The 20,785-nt window shown below is 50.5% G+C and overlaps 1 protein-coding gene across 1 annotated transcript in view; it reads left to right on the forward strand.

Annotated features, from left to right (window-relative positions):
* Nucleotides 1-20,785, forward strand: part of cplane1 (ciliogenesis and planar polarity effector 1) — a 270,576-nt gene that overhangs the window by 210,817 nt on the left and 38,974 nt on the right. The window contains exons 44-45 of the mRNA XM_080183273.1: nt 8,516-8,609; nt 13,510-13,821. Coding sequence (XP_080039399.1) covers nt 8,516-8,609; nt 13,510-13,821 — 406 coding nt within the window. The remainder of the gene's footprint in view (nt 1-8,515; nt 8,610-13,509; nt 13,822-20,785) is intronic.

Raw genomic sequence — 20,785 nt, forward strand, 5'->3', positions numbered from 1 at the left:
GGAAAGTACTGTCTGAGAGTGTGGTGGAGACAGATTCACACAGCGAGTGGTTAGGATCTGGAATGTACTGTCTGAGAGTGTGGTGGAGACAGATTCACACAGCGAGTGGTTAGGATCTGGAATGTACTGTCTGAGAGTGTGGTGGAGACAGATTCACACAGCGAGTGGTTAGGATCTGGAATGTAATGTCTGAGAGTGTGGTGGAGACAGATTCACACAGCGAGTGGTTAGGATCTGGAATATACTGTCTGAGAGTGTGGTGGAGACAGATTCACACAGCGAGTGGTTAGGATCTGGAATGTACTGTCTGAGAGTGTGGTGGAGACAGATTCACACAGCGAGTGGTTAGGATCTGGAATGTAATGTCTGAGAGTGTGGTGGAGACAGATTCACACAGCGAGTGGTTAGGATCTGGAATGTACTGTCTGAGAGTGTGGTGGAGACAGATTCACACAGTGAGTGGTTAGGATCTGGAATGTACTGTCTGAGAGTGCGGTGGAGACAAATTCACACAGCGAGTGGTTAGGATCTGGAATGTACTGTCTGAGAGTGTGGTGGGGACAGATTCACACAGCGAGTGGTTAGGGTCTGGAATGTACTGTCTGAGAGTGTGGTGGAGACAGATTCACACAGCGAGTGATTAGGGTCTGGAATTTACCGTCTGAGAGTGTGGTGGAGACAGATTCACACAGCGAGTGGTTAGGATCTGGAATGTAATGTCTGAGAGTGTGGTGGAGACAGATTCACACAGCGAGTGGTTAGGATCTGGAATGTACTGTCTGAGAGTGTGGTGGAGACAGATTCACACAGTGAGTGGTTAGGATCTGGAATGTACTGTCTGAGAGTGTGGTGGGGACAGATTCACACAGCGAGTGGTTAGGGTCTGGAATGTACTGTCTGAGAGTGTGGTGGAGACAGATTCACACAGCGAGTGGTTAGGATCTGGAATGTACTGTCTGAGAGTGTGGTGGAGACAGATTCACACAGCGAGTGGTTAGGGTCTAGAATATAATGTCTGAGAGTGTGGTGGAGACAGATTCACACAGCGAGTGGTTAGGATCTGGAATGTACTGTCTGAGAGTGTGGTGGAGACAGATTCACACAGCGAGTGGTTAGGATCTGGAATGTACTGTCTGAGAGTGTGGTGGAGACAGATTCACACAGCGAGTGATTAGGGTCTGGAATTTACCGTCTGAGAGTGTGGTGGAGACAGATTCACACAGCGAGTGATTAGGGTCTGGAATTTACCGTCTGAGAGTGTGGTGGAGACAGATTCACACAGTGAGTGCTTAGGATCTGGAATGTACTGTCTGAGAGTGTGGTGGAGACAGATTCACACAGCGAGTGGTTAGGATCTGGAATGCACTGTCTGAGAGTGTGGTGGAGACAGGGACACCTGATGTTTTCAAAAGAGAATTGGATTTTTATCTGAAGAAAAATGTTTGTAGAGGTACAGGGAAGAGGAAGGTAAATTGTAAGAAAATAACGAACAGTACAGCACAGGAACAGGTCCTTCAGCCCACACAGTCTGTGCCTCGCTAATCTATTAATTTCTTGCCTCTATGTGGTTCATATCTCTCTATTTCTGCCTATTCATGTATCTATCCAGATGCTCTTGAACATTGTTATAGAATTTACTTCCACCACCTCCTCTGGCAGCACGTTCCAGGCATTCAACACCCTCTGGGTGAAAAACCTGCCCCTTACATCTCTGTTAAACTTTCCCCCTCTCACTCTCAATCTATGCTCCTGAGTAAATGATCCTCCGACCCTGGGAAAAAGACCCTGACTATCCATTCTATCCAAGCCTGTCATAATCTTGTAAACTTCTATCAGCTCCCCCCTCATTCTCAGACACCCCAGTGAAAACAATCCAAGTTTGTTCAACCTTTCTTCATAGTCCATTCCTTCTGAATCAGGCAACATCCTGGCAAATCTCTTCTGCACCCTTTCCAATGCATCAATATCCTTCTGGTAGTGTGGCAACCAGAATTGTACACAATGCTCCAAATGCGGCCTAACCAAAGTCTTACACAGCTGCAATATTATTTTCCAATTCCCGTACTCAATGCCCTGATCGATGAAGGCCAGCATGCCATACGCCTTCTTGACCACCTTGTCCACCTGAGCTGCCACTTTCAGGGAACTATGGATCTGCACGCCTAGATTCTTCTGTATGCTAATATTTCAAAGGGCTCTACCATTTACTGAACACTTTCCTTCTGCAATAGATCTTCCATCACCTCATATTTGTCCAGGTCTCCAGCTGCCATCTTTCAGCCCGGATCTCCAGCTCATTTGTATCCGACTGTATTCTCTGACAATCCTTCTCACTATCGGCTACTCCCCCAATTTTTGTACCGTCTGCAAATTTACTAATCAGACCATCTACATTTTCCTCCAAATCATTTCTAGGCCCCAGCACTGCTCCTTGTGGAACACCACTTGTTACAGACCTCCAGTTAGAAAAGTACCCTTCCGCTGTTACTGTCTGCTTTCTATGCCCAGGATGTGGAGATGCCGGCCTTGGACTGGGGTAAACACAGTAAGAAGTCTCACAACACCAGGTTAAAGTCCAACAGGTTTATTTGGTAGCACGAGCTTTCAGAGCGCCGCCCCTTCATCAGGTGAGTGAGGAGCAATTGAGTTTGTGTCTATATATATCCTCTTTGTGAACACAGCTCCTCACTCACCTGATGAAGGAGCAGCGCTCTGAAAGCTTGTGCTACCAAATAAACCTGTTGGACTTTAACCTGGTATTGTGAGACTTCTTAAGTTTTATGCCCAAGCCAGGTTTGTGTCCACCTTACCAGCTCACCTCGGATCCCATATGCCTCCACCTTCTCTATCAGCCTGCCATGAGGAACCTTATTGAAGACTTTACTAAAGTCCATGTAAACAACACCCACTACCCTGCCCTAGTCAATTTTTCTTGTCACTTCCTCAAAGAACTCGAATCAAGTTTGTGATACACGACCTCCCCTTCACAAAACCATGCTGCCTACCGTTAATAAGCCTCTTCTCTTCCAGATGTAAGTACATCCTTCCCTAAGAATCTTCCCCAATAATTTCCCCACCGCTGATGTAAGGCTCACAGGCCCGAATTGTCTCTTCTGCCCTTCTTAAACAGAGGAACAATGTTAGTTATTCTCCAATCTCTGGTACCTTCCCTGTCACCGAAGAGGATACAAATGTTTCGTATCTTCAGTAATTTCTCCCCTTGCCTCTCTCAGTATTCTGGGATAGACCCCATCTGGCCCTGGGGACTTGTCCACCTTAATGTTTTTCAAAACCTCCAATACCACCTCTCTTTTTTATCTCAGCATGTCCTAAATTATCAGCATCCTCCTTTCTACACTTACTATCCATCACATCCTTCTCCTTTGTGAATACTGATGCAAAGTACTCGTTAAGGACCTCTCCCACCTCATCTGGCCACACACAAATTCCCTCCATTGTCCTTGAGTGGACCTATTCTTCCCTTAGCTATCTTTTTCCTCCTTGGATGTTCATAAAAAGCCCTGGGATTCTTCTCAATCCTGCCTGCCAAGGCATTTCATGGTCCCTTTTTGCCCTCCCCAGTCCCTATTTAAGCTCTTTCCTGCTAAGAACAAAAGAAATAGGAGCAGGAGTAGGCCATCTGGCCCTTCGAGTCTGCCCCGCCATTCAATAAGATCATGGCTGATCTGGAGTGGATCAGTTCCACTTTCCCACTCTCTCCCCATAACCCTTAATTCCCTTGTCTGTCAAAACTCTATCTACCCGTGACTTAAATATATTTAGCGAGGTAGCCTCCACCACTTCAACGGGCAGAGAATTCCAGAGATTCACCACCCTTTGAGTGAAGAAGTTCCTCCTCAACTCCGATCTGAACTGCACCCCCCTTATCTTGAGGCTGTGCCCCCTAGTCCTGCTGTCCTTTCTGAGCAGGAAGAATCTCTCTACCTCTACCCTATCCATCCCCTTCATTATCTTATACGTCTCTATAAGATCCCCCCTCATCCTTCTAAACTCCAATAAGTACAGACCCAGTCTATTTAGTCTCTCTTCATAGTCCAACCCCCTCATCTCCAGTATCAGCCTAGTGAACCTCCTCTGCACTCCCTCCAAGGCTATGTTTGCATTCCTCAAGAGCCTTATCCATTTTCAATTTCCTGAAATTTATGTATGCCTCTTTCTTCTTTTTCACGAAGCTCACAATCTCTCTTGTCTTCCAAGGATTCCAAATCTTACTATCTAAATTTATCCTTCATTTTTAGAGATATATTTGAATAATAACTGACTCTAAGAAGACTCCCAAATATCGGATGTGGATTTACCGTCAAACAGCCACTCCAGTCTACATTCCTGAGCTCCTGCCTAATACTGTCGGAGTTAGCCTTTCCCCAGTTTAGTACTCTCACTCTGGGACTTCTATCCTTTTCTACAAGTATCTTGAAACTTTTAGAATTGTGATCACTGTTCCCAAACGGCCCCCACTGAGACATCAGTCACCTGTCCAGGCTGGTTTCCCAGAACCAGGTCTGAGATAGCCTCTTCCCAAGTTGGAATATCTACATATTGCCTCAAGAATCACTCTTGGACACACTGAACAAACTCTGCCCCGTCCAAGCCCCAGCACTAAAGGAATGCCAGTCTATTTTGGGGAAGTTAAAATCTCCCATCACAACAACCCTGTTGTTTTCACATCTTCCCATAATCTGCTGATATATCAGTTCCTCCACTTCCTGCTGGCTGTTGAGAAGTGTGTGGTACAACCCCAACAGTGTGATTGCACTGCTCCTGTTCCTGAGTTCTACCCATATGGCCTCACTGCATGATCCCACCGAGGTATCCTCCCTCTGTGTAGCTGTGACATTCTCCCTAATCAGTACAGCAACACCCCCACCTCTTTTGTCACCTTCTCTGTCTCACCTGAAGCATCTAAGTCCCAGAATGCTAAGCTGCCAGTCCTGCCCTTCTTTCCTACAAGTTTCTAGAATTGATCATAGAATCTCTACCGTACAGAAGGAGGCCATTTGGCCCATTGGGTCCGCACTGACCACAATCCCACCCAGACCGCATCCCCATAACCCCATGCATTTGCCCGAGTGAGTGCCTCTGACAGTAATTTAGCAAGACCAATCCACCTAGCTCAGGTAATTTTGGAGTGTGGGAGGAAACCAGAGCACCCAGGGAAACCCACGCAGAGCTGGGGAGAATGTGGAAACTCCACACAGACAGTGACCCGAGTTGGGAATTGAACCCAGGTTCTTGTTGAGACAGCAGTGCTAACCACTGTACCACCGTGCTGCCTCATCATTGCCACAACATCATAGTGCCATGTAGTAATCCAAGCTTTATCTGTCATGCTTCTTGCGTTAAAGCAAACAACCTCAAACCATCTATCCTGTCATGTTTTGTACACTCTCCCTGTGTTTTATTTCTCTGAGCCCTACTGGACCCAGTCACTGAGTTCTCCACAGTCTCTGTACTGTGGTCTCCTTTTGATTTTTGTCTTTGGTTTCTCTGCCTTCCACTTTTCCCTTTACTACTGTTTCTTTCTGTCTCCACTTTACTTCCCTCTGACTTCCTGCATCAGTTCCCAACCCCCTGCCTCATTAGTTTAAACCCTCCCCAACAGCATCAGCAAACCCTCCCCCAGGACATTGGTTCCAATCCGTAAGACCATAAGACGTAGGAGCAGAATGAGGCCACTCAGCCCATCGAGTCTGCTCCGCTATTCAATGATGGCTGATATTTTTCTCATCCCCATTCTCCTGCCTTTTCCCCTGATCCTCTCATTAATCAAGAACCTATCTATCTCTGTCTTAAAGACACTCAGTGACCCGGCCTCCACAGCCTTCTGCAGCAAAGAGTTCCACAGATTCCCCACTCTCTGGCTGAAGGAATTCCTTCTCATCTTGGTTTTAAAGGATCGTCCCTTTAGCCTGAGATTGTGCCCTCTGGGCCTAGTTTTTCCTACTAGTGGAAACATCCTCTCCACATCCACTCTATCCAGGCCTTGCAGTATCCTGTAAGTTTCAATAAGATTCCACCTCGGCACAATAGCACAGTGGTTAGCACTGCTGCTTCGCAGTTCCAGGGTCCTGGGTTCAATTCTTGGCTCGGGTCACTGTCTGTGTGGAGTTTGCACATTCTACCCATGTCTGTGCGGGTTTCCTCCGGGTGCTCTGGTTTCCTCCCACGGTCCAAAGATGTGCGGGTTAGGTTGAATGGCCATGCTAAGAAGTTGCCCCTTAGTGTCCAAGGTAGTGGAGGTTAGAGGGAGTAGTGGGTATAATATGTGGGGATGTGTGGGTAGGGTCTGGATGGGATTGTGTTCGGTGCAGACTCGATGGGCCAAAGGGCCTCTTTCTGCACTGTAGGGTTCTATGATCTACCTCATCCTTCTAAACTCCAACGAGTACAGATCCAGAATCCTCAACCGTTCCACATACGGCAAGCTCTTCATTCCAGGGATCATTCTTGTGAACCTCCTCTGGACCCTTTCCAAGGCCAGCACATCCTTCCTTAGATATGGAGCCCAAAACTGTTCACAATGCTCCAAATGGGACCTGACCAGAGCCTTATACAGCCTCAGAATTACATCCCTGTTCTTGTATTCTAGCCCTCTCGACATGAATACTAACATTGCATTTCCCTTCCTAACTGCAGACTGAACCTGAACGTTAACCTTAAGAGAATCTTGAACAAGGATTCCCAAGTCCCTTTTTATTTCTGATTTCCTAAGCATTTTCCCATTTAGAAAATAGTCTATGCCTCTATTGCTCCCTCCAAAGTGCATAGCCTCACACTTTTCCCCATTATATTCCATCTGCCAGTTCTTTGCTCACTCTCCTAACCTGTCCAAGTCCTTCTGCAGCCCCCCCGCTTCCTCAATACCATCTGTCCCTCTATGAATCTTTGTATCATAATAAGAGCTTGTCCCAGTGCAGACTGTCCGATTTGTACTATTTCACCTCCCCCAGAACCGCTTCCAGTGTTCCAGGAATTTGAATCCCTACCTCTTGCACTATCTCTTAAGCCACATATTTATCTTAGCTATCCTGACCTTCCTACTCTGACCAGCACTGGGAGCAATCCTCAGATTACTACCTTTGAGGTCCTACTTTTTAGTTTAACTCCTCACTCCCTAAATTCAGCTTGTGGGACCTCACACCATTTTTTAGAACATAAGAGCATAAGAAATAGGAGCAGGAGTAGGCCATCTAGCCCTTCGAGCCTGCCCCACCATTCAATAAGATCATGGCTGATCTGAAGTGGCTCAGTTCCACTTTCCCACTTTCTCCCCATAACCCTTAATTCCCTTGTCTGTCAAAAACCTATCTACCCGTGACTTAAATATATTCAGCGAGGGAGCCTCCACCACTTCAATGGGCAGAGAATTCCAGAGATTCACCACCCTTTGAGCGAAGAAGTTCCTCCTCAACTCTGATCTAAACTGCACCCCCCCCCCCCGCCTTATCTTGAGGCTGTGCCCTCTAGTCCTGCTGTCCTTTCTAAGCGGGAAGAATCTCTCTTCCTCTACCCTATCCATCCCATTCATTATCTTATACGTCTCTATAAGATCCCCCCTCATCCTTCTAAACTCCAACGAGTACAGACCCAGTCTATTCAATCTCTCCTCATAGTCCAACCCCCTCATCTCCGGTATCAGCCTAGTGAACCTCCTCTGCACTCCCTCCAAGGCCAAAATATCCTTGCGCAAGTGCGGCGACCAAAACTGCACACAGTACTCCAGCTGCGGCCTCACCAGTGCCCTGTACAGTTGCAGCAAGACCTCCCTCATCTCACTGGTGACGATATGCACCGCAACAGCTGGCTGTTCACCCTTCCTGTCCAGAATGTCCTGCAGCTGCTCCGAGACATCCTTGACCCTTGCACCAGGGAGGCAACATACCCATTCTGGAGTCTCCTCTCCGTCTGCAGAAACGCCTATCTATTTGCCTTACAATTGAATTCCCTGTCACTATAGCTCTGCCACTCTTTATCCTGCTCTCTTGTGTAGCAGAGCCAGCTGCTTCTCAGCTCCAGGGTCCTGAGTTCAATTCCCAGCTCAGGTCACTATGTGTGGAGTTTGCACGTTCTCCCTGTGTCTGTGTGGGATTTCTCCGGGTGCTCCAGTTTCCTCCCACAGTCCAAAGATGTGCGGGTTAGGTTGATTGGTCATTCTAAAATTGCCTCTTAGTGTCCTGAGATGCGTAGGTTAGAGGGATTAGTGGGTAAAATATGTAGAGATATGGGGATAGGGCCATGATGGGATTGTGTTCGGTGCAGACTCGATGGGCCGAAGGGCCTCTTTCTGCACTGTAGGGTTCTATGGTTGTATGGCTCCAAGAGCGTGAATTAATTTCTCTTGTACTGGAATGGCTTCATTTTGTTATCTGACAATGATGCGGAGCTCCTGTCAGCTCCACACCAACACAACTATTCATCACATATCAGATCATTGATTTAAGTGACTCAGTCTTCAGATTACTCGGACTAATCTGCTGCTGCTTCTTCCAAACAGCTAGTAAACACCATTGAACATCTGCACAGTGCCATGGATCCCCAGGAACCAGGGGAAAGGTCCACATTCCAGAACCTTTCCACTCAGTATGCAGGTATGATGGGACTTTCATTACTTTTCCAAGATCATCTGTTTTGAGTAACCAACCCTGAAACTCAACTGACAGAGCGGCACCGAGGGAGTGATTCAACCTTAAATCAGTGACTGTTGGAAAGAAACAGTTCAGCTTCTGGATTATCTAATAACACTTTATTATTTGAATTTACCTCAGTGAATAAATCGGTGCACGTCAGGATCCTACAAGCAGCAGCTGGATAAAAAATAAATCCAAGAAAAGATGAATATTCCCCATAAAACACCCAGTTCCGCAGATCATCAGGACGTGGGATCCCTCTGACAGTGCGGCGCTCCCTCAGCACTGACCCTCTGACAGTGTGGCACTCCCTCAGTACTGACCCTCTGACAGTGCGGCACTCCCTCAGCACTGACCCTCTGACAGTGCGGCACTCCCTCAGCACTGACCCTCTGACAGTGCGGCACTCCCTCAGCACTGACCCTCTGACAGTGCGGCACTCCCTCAGTACTGACCCTCTGACAGTGCGGCGCTCCCTCAGCACTGACCCTCTGACAGTGCGGCGCTCCCTCAGCACTGACCCTCTGACAGTGCGGCACTCCCTCAGCACTGACCCTCTGACAGTGCGGCACTCCCTCAGCACTGACCCTCTGACAGTGCGGCACTCCCTCAGCACTGACCCACTGACAGTGCGGCACTCCCTCAGTACTGACCCTCTGACAGTGCGGCACTCCCTCAGCACTGACCCTCTGACAGTGCGGCACTCCCTCAGCACTGACCCTCTGACAGTGCGGCACTCCCTCAGTACTGACCCTCTGACAGTGCGGCACTCCCTCAGCACTGACCCTCTGACAGTGCGGCACTCCCTCAGCACTGACCCTCTGACAGTGCGGCACTCCCTCAGCACTGACCCTCTGACAGTGCGGCACTCCCTCAGTACTGACCCTCTGACAGTGCGGCGCTCCCTCAGCACTGACCCTCTGACAGTGCGGCACTCCCTCAGCACTGACCCTCTGACAGTGCGGCACTCCCTCAGCACTGACCCTCTGACAGTGCGGCACTCCCTCAGCACTGACCCACTGACAGTGCGGCACTCCCTCAGTACTGACCCTCTGACAGTGCGGCACTCCCTCAGCACTGACCCTCTGACAGTGCGGCACTCCCTCAGCACTGACCCTCTGACAGTGCGGCACTCCCTCAGCACTGACCCTCTGACAGTGCGGCACTGCCTCAGTACTGACCCTCTGACAGTGCAGCGCTCCCTCAGCACTGACCCTCTGACAGTGCGGCGCTCCCTCAGCACTGACCCTCTGACAGTGCGGCACTCCCTCAGCACTGACCCTCTGACAGTGCGGCACTCCCTCAGCACTGACCCTCTGACAGTGCGGCACTCCCTCAGTACTGACCCTCTGACAGTGCGGCACTCCCTCAGCACTGACCCTCTGACAGTGCGGCACTCCCTCAGCACTGACCCTCTGACAGTGCGGCACTCCCTCAGCACTGACCCTCTGACAGTGCGGCGCTCCCTCAGCACTGACCCTCTGACAGTGCGGCGCTCCCTCAGTACTGACCCTCTGACAGTGCGGCGCTCCCTCAGTACTGACCCTCTGACAGTGCGGCGCTCCCTCAGCACTGACCCTCTGACAGTGCGGCGCTCCCTCAGTACTGACCCTCTGACAGTGCGGCGCTCCCTCAGCACTGACCCTCTGACAGTGCGGCGCTCCCTCAGCACTGACCCTCTGACAGTGCGGCACTCCCTCAGCACTGACCCTCTGACAGTGCGGCACTCCCTCAGCACTGACCCTCTGACAGTGCGGCACTCCCTCAGCACTGACCCTCTGACAGTGCGGCACTCCCTCAGCACTGACCCTCTGACAGTGCGGCACTCCCTCAGCACTGACCCTCTGACAGTGCGGCACTCCCTCAGCACTGACCCTCTGACAGTGCGGCACTCCCTCAGCACTGACCCTCTGACAGTGCGGCACTCCCTCAGCACTGACCCTCTGACAGTGCGGCACTCCCTCAGCACTGACCCTCTGACAGTGCGGCACTCCCTCAGCACTGACCCTCTGACAGTGCGGCACTCCCTCAGCACTGACCCTCTGACAGTGCGGCACTCCCTCAGCACTGACCCTCTGACAGTGCGGCACTCCCTCAGCACTGACCCTCTGACAGTGCGGCACTCCCTCAGCACTGACCCTCTGACAGTGCGGCACTCCCTCAGCACTGACCCTCTGACACTGCGGCAGTCTTTGGTGTGCCATCTCCCGGTACATTTGCTTCACTGACCCAGCTCTTGAACAACCCAGACTCCAGAGGTGGGAGTTTAGTGTCCGTGCTGGGGTAGCTGCCAGTGTATGGGGTATACCACTGGATGAGTAACCCTGCAGTGCCGTGGCGAAGTGGGTTCAAATCCCACCATAGTCGCTTGTGGGATTACATTGAGTTAAAATTAACCAGTAATATAAAGCTAGTCTCAGTAATGGTGACTATGAAACCATTGTCGATTTGTTGGAAAAACCCATCTGGGTCAATAATCTCCTTTAGGGAAGGAAATCTGCCATCCTTCGCCTGTCTGGCCTACATGTGACTCTTCAGCAATCTCAGGAGTGGCTCACAAGAGTAATTCGGGATGGGCAATGACTGCTGTCCTTCTCAGTGATGCCCACAACCCCAGAATGAATGATTAAAGCAAAGCTTCTGACCATTTTGTACAATTGCAATATTGTCAGTTACTGGGATGCTTTACAATGGCACTCCCTCAATCACCCTCCGTCTCCCTCTCCCTCCCTCAATCACCCTCCGTCTCCCTCTCCCTCCCTCAATCACCCTCCGTCTCCCTCTCCCTCCCTCAATCACCCTCGCTGTCCCTCTCCCTCCCTCAATCACCCTCCGTCTCCCTCTCCCTCCCTCAATCACCCTCGCTGTCCCTCTCCCTCCCTCAATCACCCTCCGTCTCCCTCTCCCTCCCTCAATCACCCTCGCTGTCCCTCTCCCTCCCTCAATCACCCTCCGTCTCCCTCTCCCTCGCTCAATCACCCTCCCTCTCCCTCTTCCTCAGTCACCCTCGCTGTCCCTCTCCCTCCCTCAATCACCCTCCGTCTCCCTCTCCCTCCCTCAATCACCCTCGCTGTCCCTCTCCCTCGCTCAATCACCCTCCCTCTCCCTCTTCCTCAGTCACCCTCGCTGTCCCTCTCCCTCAGTCACCCTCACTGTCCCTCTCCCTCCCTCAGTCACCCTCACTGTCCCTCTCCCTCAGTCACCCTCGCTGTCCCTCTCCCTCCCTCAGTCACCCTCGCTGTCCCTCTCCCTCCCTCAGTCACCCTCGCTGTCCCTCTCCCTCCCTCAGTCACCCTCGCTGTCCCTCTCCCTCCCTCAGTCACCCTCGCTGTCCCTCTCCCTCAGTCACCCTCGCTGTCCCTCTCCCTCAGTCACCCTCGCTGTCCCTCTCCCTCCCTCAGTCACCCTCGCTGTCCCTCTCCCTCAGTCACCCTCGCTGTCCCTCTCCCTCCCTCGGTCACCCTCGCTGTCCCTCTCCCTCCCTCAGTCACCCTCGCTGTCCCTCTCCCTCAGTCACCCTCGCTGTCCCTCTCCCTCCCTCGGTCACCCTCGCTGTCCCTCTCCCTCAGTCACCCTCGCTGTCCCTCTCCCTCCCTCGGTCACCCTCGCTGTCCCTCTCCCTCCCTCGGCCACCCTCGCTGTCCCTCTCCCTCCCTCAGTCACCCTCGCTGTCCCTCTCCCTCCCTCAGTCACCCTCGCTGTCCCTCTCCCTCAGTCACCCTCGCTGTCCCTCTCCCTCCCTCAGTCACCCTCGCTGTCCCTCTCCCTCAGTCACCCTCGCTGTCCCTCTCCCTCGGTCACCCTCGCTGTCCCTCTCCCTCAGTCACCCTCGCTGTCCCTCTCCCTCCCTCGGTCACCCTCGCTGTCCCTCTCCCTCAGTCACCCTCGCTGTCCCTCTCCCTCCCTCAGTCACCCTCGCTGTCCCTCTCCCTCAGTCACCCTCGCTGTCCCTCTCCCTCCCTCGGTCACCCTCGCTGTCCCTCTCCCTCCCTCAGTCACCCTCGCTGTCCCTCTCCTTCCCTCGGTCACCCTCGCTGTCCCTCTCCCTCAGTCACCCTCGCTGTCCCTCTCCCTCAGTCACCCTCGCTGTCCCTCTCCCTCCCTCAGTCACCCTCGCTGTCCCTCTCCCTCAGTCACCCTCGCTGTCCCTCTCCCTCAGTCACCCTCGCTGTCCCTCTCCCTCAGTCACCCTCGCTGTCCCTCTCCCTCCCTCGGTCACCCTCGCTGTCCCTCTCCCTCAGTCACCCTCGCTGTCCCTCTCCCTCCCTCGGTCACCCTCACTGTCCCTCTCCCTCCCTCAGTCACCCTCGCTGTCCCTCTCCCTCAGTCACCCTCGCTGTCCCTCTCCTTCAGTTACCCTCGCTGTCCCTCTCCCTCCCTCGGTCACCCTCACTGTCCCTCTCCCTCCCCCAGTCACCCTCGCTGTCCCTCTCCCTCCCTCGGTCACCCTCACTGTCCCTCTCCCTCCCCCAGTCACCCTCGCTGTCCCTCTCCCTCCCTCGGTCACCCTCGCTGTCCCTCTCCCTCCCTCAGTCACCCTCGCTGTCCCTCTCCCTCCCTCAGTCACCCTCGCTGTCCCTCTCCCTCAGTCACCCTCGCTGTCCCTCTCCCTCAGTCACCCTCGCTGTCCCTCTCCCTCAGTCACCCTCACTGTCCCTCTCCCTCCCTCGGTCACCCTCGCTGTCCCTCTCCCTCTGTCACCTCCTGGCTGTTATGTCCTCCACTCATTCCCAGTTGCTGCTGCCTGGAATCCCAGCTCATTGATCTGAATATTGATGGTAAATATTGGATCCTCCAAGCAGCACCTTGGAGACTGATGTCACTGTCCTCTCTCAGCACTGGCTTTTCTTGTTTAATTTAGGAGCAGTCCTTCGGTGTCCAGTTGCTGAACAGAGAGTTGAGAAGCAGCGTTACTCACAGACGGAGTCTGTTGCAGGATTCACAGACAGACATCAGACTGCCTGTCTCACAGGGGATTGCTCCTACCTCAGCATGAAGGCTGCTGCTGCTGCTCTCTCCCCCAGGTTTGCAGACTGGCATCGTCACTCACCCTGTCTCCCTACCCCGGAGAAAGCTGAGGACCGTCTTCACTCAACAGCGAGATCCCCTGTGTCTGCAGACTGGCACCATCACACTCCCTGTCCCACTGCCGCTGGCTGTCACCTATCTGCCGGTAACTGCTCCTATTCTCAGGGTGGGGATGGTCTGTGCTGACGGATGGGTGTCAGAGACCCGGGAACTCCGGGAGTGTCCCACAGCTGGAAATCTTCAAGTGAATGAAGCAATTGAACTTGTTTGAGATTTCTGCACCCTCATCCCGGAGGGGCACAGGCTCCAGATCCTGAGGGAGAGAGACGGGGAGCCAGGCAGAGGGAGTGAGGTAGGGAGTGAGAGACAGGCTGTGATTGGAGAGATAAGAATGAAACAGGGGCAGAGTAATCCCACCCAGCTGGGCGGCAGTGGGTAAGGTGAGAGTTTAAGGGGATAGGGCCGGGGTGGGATTGTGGTCAGTACAGACTTGATGGGCCAAATGGCCATCTTGGTAAACTGGGGTTGTTCTCCCTGGAAAGACGGAGAATGAGGGGAGACCTAATAGAGGTGTATAAAATTATGAGGGATATGGATAGGGTGAACAGTGGGAAGCTTTTTCCCAGGTCAGAGGTGACGAACACGAGGGGTCACAGGGTCATGGGCTCAAGGTGAGGGGGGGTGGAGGTATAACTCCGATATCAGAGGGATGTATTTTACACAGAGGGTGGCGGGGGCCTGGAATGCACTGCCAAGCAGGGTGGGGGAGTCGGAATCACTGGGATTGTTTAAGACTTATCTGGATCGTCACATGAACAGACTGGGAATGGAGGGATACAAACGGATGGTCTAGAAGCATAGAGCCATAGAAAATTACAGCTCAGAAACAGGCCTTTTGGCCCTTCTTGTCTGTGCCAAACCATTTTTTTCCTAGTCCCACTGACCTGCACTTGGACCATATCCCTCCACACCCCTCTCATCCATGAACCTGTCCAAGTTTTACTTAAATGTTAAAAGTGACCCCACATTTACCACTTTATCCGGCAGCTCATTCAACACTCCCACCACTCTCTGTGTGAAGGAGCAATCCCTCACCCCCAATATTCCCTTTAAACTTTTCTCCTTTCACCCTTAACCCATGCCCTCTGGTTTTTTTCTCCCCTAGCCTCAGTGGAAAAAGCCTCCTTGCATTCGCTCTGTCTATACCCATCAAAATCTTGTACACCTCTATCAAATCTCCCCTCATTCTTCTACGCTCCAGGGAATAAAGTCCTAACCTATTCAATCTCTCTCTGTAACTCAGCTTCTCAAGTCCCAGCAACATCCTCGTGAACCTTCTCTGCACTCTTTCAACCTTATTTACATCCTTCCAAAACTGTCCACAATACTCTAAATTCGGCCTCACCAATGCCTTATATAACCTTACCATAACACTCCAACTTTTATACTGGTCTAGTTGGACCAATGAGTGGCACAGGCTTGGAGGGCTGAAGGGCCTGTTTCCTGTGCTGTACTGTTATTTGTTCTTAGAAAACAGGGAACTATACAGCAGTGAGCCTAGAGTAGGTACTGGGAAAGTAGCTGGAGTCCATTACCAAGGATTTAATAACTCAGTATTTGGAAGGCAGTGGGATAATCAGACACAGTCAACATGGATTTACACAAGGGAAATCATGCTTGATGAATCTATTGGAATTCTTTGAGGATGTAACTGATAGAGTTGACCGAGGAGAACCAGTGGAGGTGATTTATTAAGACTTTCAGAAAGCTTTCGAAAAGGTCTCACATAACAGACTAGTATATAAAATTAAAGCACATGGGATTGCTGGTAATGACTTGAGATGGGTAGAAAGCTGGTTAGCAAATAGGGAGCAAAGAGTTGGTATAAATGGGTCTTTTTCTGATTGGCAGTCAGTGCCTAGTGGGGTTCCACAGGGATCTGTGCTGGGACCCCAACTGTTCACATTATATATTAATGATTTGGAAGAGGGAACTGAATGTATTATCTCCAAATCTGCAGATGATACAGAGTTGGGTGGGAGGGTGAGCTGTAAGGAGGATGCAGAGATGCTTCAGTATGACTTGGACAGGCTGAGTGTGAGGGTATCTGCATGGCAGATGCAGTATAATGTGGATAAATGTGAGGTTATCCACTTTGGTAACAATAATAGGAAGACAGATTATTAGAACATTACAGCACAGTACAGGCCCTTCAACCCTCAATGTGCCGAGCTATGTCCAATCCCAAGATCAGTCTATCCCACTCCCTATCATTCTGGAGTGCTCCATGTGCCTATCCAATAACCGCTTGAAAGTTCCTAAAGTGTCCGACTCCCCTATCACAGCAGGCAGTGTATTCCACACCCCAACCACTCTCTGAGTAAAGAATCTACCTCGGACATCCCTCCTATATCTCCCACCATGAACCTTATAGTTATGCCCCCTAGTAACAGCTACATCCACCCAAGGAAATAGTCTCTGAACATCCACGCTATCTATCCCCCTCATCATCTTATAAAGCTCTATTAAGTCGCCTGAAGAGAAAAGCCCCAGCTCCCTCAACCTTTCCTCATAAGACCTACCCTCCAAACCAGGCAGCATCCTGGTAAATCTCCTCTGCACTCTCTCCAATGCTTCCACATCCTTCTTATAGTGAGGTGACCAGAACTGAACACAATATTCCAAATGTGGTCTCACCAACATCCTGTACAGTTGCAGTATAACCCCACGGCCCTTAAACTAACTCCCTTTTAATAAACGCTAACACACACTGTAGGCCTGATTCATGGCTCTATCCACTTGAGTGGATCTGTGGATATGAACCCCAAGATCTCTGTTCCTCCACATTCCTCAGAACCCTGCCGTTGACCCTGTAATCTGCATTCAAGTTTGTCCTACCAAAATGAATCACCTCACACTTATCAGGGTTAAACTCCATCTGCCACTTTTCGGCCCAGCTCTGCATCCTATCAATGTCTCTTTGCAGCCTACAAGAGCCCTCCACCGCATCCACTACTCCACCAATCTTGGTGTCATCAGCAAATTTACTAACCCATCCTTCAGCCCCCTCTTCCAAGTCATTGATAAAAATCACAAATAGCACCGGATCCAGCACTGATCCCTGTGGTACACCGCTGGCAACTGGCCTCCATTCTGAAAATTTTCCCTCCACCACCACCCTCTGTCTTCTATGAGACAGCCAGTTATTTATCCAATCGGCCAAATTTCCTTCTATCCCACACCTCCTTACTTTCTCCATGAGCCTACCATGGGGAACCTTATCAAACACCTTATTAAAATCCATGTATATGACATCAACTGCTCTACCTTCATCTACACACTTAGTTACCTCCTCAAAGAATTCAATCAAATTTGTGAGGCAGGATTTATCCCTCGCGGAGGAATTTAGAGTAGCTAAGAGCAGTGGGCGAGAAGAGGATTGGGAAAGGTTTAAATGTCAACAAAGATTGACAAAGAAGTTGATAAAGGAGGGTAGGAGAAGCTATGAAGCTGGGCTAGCACTTAATATAAAAAAGGATAACAAGAGTTTTTATAAATATATAAAAAGGAAGAGGCTGGCTAGGGTGAACGTTGGTCCTTTAGAGGATGAGAAAGGGGAGCTAGTGGTAGGGGATGGGGATATGGCTAAGGTATTGAATAACTTTTTTGTTTCTGTCTTCACGGAGGAGGACGTGAATAATTTGCCGGGTGTTAGCGATGGAAAGGTGGTAGGACTGGAGGGTCTCAATGACATTATTGTTACTAGAGAGGCGGTGCTCGACAGACTGGAGGGGCTGATTGTGGACAAGTCCCCAGGACCGGATGGAATGCATCCGAGGGTTCTGAAAGAAATGGCGGAGGTTATAGTGGATGCCTTGGTGGTTATTTTCCAGACATCGCTGGATTCCGGGGAAGTGCCGGAAGATTGGAAAACGGCTAATGTTACGCCGTTGTTTAAGAAGGGTGCCAGGCAAAAGGCGGGGAATTATAGGCCGGTTAGTTTAACGCCTGTGGTAGGTAAAATGTTAGAATCCATCATGAAGGAGGAAATTGCGAGGCATCTTGAGGGGAATTGCTTGATAGGGCAGACGCAACACGGTTTCATTAAAGGGAAGTCGTGTCTGACAAATTTACTGGAGTTCTATGAGGATGTGTCTAGGGCGGTGGATAGAGGAGAGCCGGTGGATGTGGTCTTTCTGGATTTTCAGAAGGCGTTTGACAAGGTACCTCACAAGAGGTTATTGCAGAAGGTCAGGGGGCATGGAGTTGGGGGTAGGGTGTTAGCGTGGATAGAGGATTGGTTGTCAAATAGGAGGCAGAGAGTGGGGGTCAATGGGTGCTATTCGGATTGGCGGTTGGTGACTAGTGGGGTGCCCCAGGGGTCGGTGCTGGGGCCTCAGCTATTTACCATTTATATAGATGATCTGGAGGAGGGAACTGAGTGCAGGGTGTCGAAATTTGCTGATGACACCAAGATTGGGGGAAAGGCAAATTGTGCGGAGGGTGTGGAGAGTCTGCAGAAGGATCTAGATAGGCTGGGCGAATGGGCCAGGAAATGGCAAATGGAATTTAATGTTGGCAAGTGTGAGGTGGTCCACTTTGGTAGGAAGAATGGTAGGAAGGACTATTACTTACGTGGCGAAAAACTGCAGCAGGCGACGGTGCAGAGGGACCTCGGGGTCCTTGTGCATGAGTCGCAAAAACCCAGCTTGCAGGTGCAGCAGGTGGTCAGGAAGGCGAATGGGATGCTGGCCTTCATAGCGAGGGGGATTGAATATAAAAGTAGGGAGGTCTTGCTGCAGCTGTATAGGGCATTGGTGAGGCCGCAGCTGGAGTACTGTGTGCAGTTTTGGGCGCCGCACCTGCGCAAGGATATTTTGGCCCTGGAGGGAGGGCAGAGGAGGTTTACTAAGCTGATACCGGAGTTGAGGGGATTGAGCTATGAGGAGAGGCTGAATAAACTAGGCTTGTACTCGTTAGAGTTTAGAAGAATGGAGGGAGATCTCATTGAGACGTATAAGATGATGAATGGGATGGATAGGATAGAGGTGGAGAGACTCTTCCCGCTCAGAAAGGACAGTAGGACTAGGGGGCACAACCTCAAGATAAAGGGGGGCAGTTTAGAACGGAGTTGAGGAGGAACTTCTTCACTCAAAGGGTGGTGAATCTCTGGAATTCTCTGCCCGTTGAAGTGGTGGAGGCTGCCTCGCTAAATATTTTTAAGATGCGGGTTGATGGGTTTTTGATAAGAGAGGGGATTAAGGGTTATGGGGAGAGGGCGGGAATGTGGAACTGAGCCACGACAGATCAGCCATGATCTTATTGAATGGTGGGGCAGGCTCGAAGGGCTAGATGGCCTACTCCTGCTCCTATTTCTTATGTTCTTATGAAACCGTGCTGACTATCCCAGATTAAACTGCATCTTTCCAAATGGTCATAAATCCTATCTGTCAGGGCCCTTCCCATTAACTTACTGACCACCAAAGTCAGTCTAACTGGCCTATAATTGCCAGGGTGATTCCTATTTCCTTTCTTGAAGAGAGGAACAACATTTACCACTCTCCAGTCCTCTGGCACAATCTCGTGGACAGTGAGGACCTAAAGATCAAAGATAAAGGCTCCGCAATCTCATCCCTTATAAGAACATAAATAGGAGCAGGAGTAGGCCATCCAGCCCTTCGAGCCTGCCCCGCCATTCAATAAGATCATGGCTGATCTGAAGTGGATCAGTTCCACTTTCCCGCTTTCTCCCCATAACCCTTAATTCCCTTGTCTGTCAGAAACCTATCTACCCATGACTTAAATATATTTAGCGAGGCAGCCTCCACCACTTCAACGGGCAGAGAATTCCAGAGATTCACCACCCTTTGAGTGAAGAAGTTCCTCCTCAACTCCGTTCTAAACTGCACCCCCCCTCCCTTGAGGCTGTGCCCTCTAGTCCTGCTGTCCCTTCTAAGCAGGAAGAATCTCTCTACCTCTACCCTATCCGTCCCCTTCATTATCTTATACGTCTCTATAAGATCCCCCCCTCATCCTTCTAAACTCCAACAAGTACAGACCCAGTCTATTTAGTCTCTCTTCATAGGCTAACCCCCTCATCTCCGGTATCAGCCTGGTGAGCTTGCCTCCCAAAGTATCCTAGGATATATCCCATCTGGCCTGGGGACTTATCAGATTTTTCAAAATTGCTAATACATCTTCCCTCAGAACATCTACCTCCTCCATCCTATCAGCCTGTATCACACTCTCATCCTCAAAAACATGGCCCCTCTCCTTAGTGAACACTGAAGAAAAGTATTTATTCATCGCCTCTCCTATCTCTTCTGACTCCATGCACAAGTTCCCATTACTATCCTTGACTGGCCCTAACCTCACCCTGGTCATTCTTTTATTTCTCACAAAGGAGTGAGAAGCCTTGGGGTTTTCCTCTATCCGACCCACCAAGGATTTCTCATGCCCCCTCCTAGCTCTCCATTTCTAGCTACCTTGTAACCCTCAAGCGACCCAACTGAACCTTGTTTTTTCATCCTTACATACACTTCCTTTTCCTCTTCACAAGACATTCAACCTCCTTTGTGAACCATGGTTCCCTCACTCGGCCAATTCCTCCCTGCCTGACAGGGACATACCTATCAAGGACACACAGTGTTTATTCCTTGAACAAGGTCCACTTTTTATATGTGCCTTTCCCTGACCGTTTCTGTTCCCATCGTATGCTCCCTAATTCTTGCCTAATCGCATCATAATTACCCCTGCCCCAACTATAAACCTTGCCCTGCCATATGACCCTATCCCTCTCCATTGCAATAACGAAGGACACCGAATTGTGGTCACTATCTCCAAAGTGCTCTCCCACAAACAAATCTAACACTTGGCCCGGTTCATTATTCAGTACCAAGTCCAACGTGGCCCCACCTCTTGTCAGCTTATCCACATATTGTGTTAGGAAACTCTCCTGCACACACTGTACAAAAAGTGTCCCATCCAAAATATTCGACCTGTAAAGGTTCCAATCAATATTTGGAAAGTTAAAGTCACCCATGATAACTCCCTGTGACCTCCACACCTATCCATAATCTGCTTTGCTATTTCCTCCTCCACATCTCTAT

Source organism: Carcharhinus amblyrhynchos, unplaced genomic scaffold (genome assembly GCF_965287045.1).
Source record: "Carcharhinus amblyrhynchos unplaced genomic scaffold, sCarAmb.v2.hapA chromosome_205, whole genome shotgun sequence".
NCBI classification, from domain to species: Eukaryota; Metazoa; Chordata; class Chondrichthyes; order Carcharhiniformes; family Carcharhinidae; genus Carcharhinus; species Carcharhinus amblyrhynchos.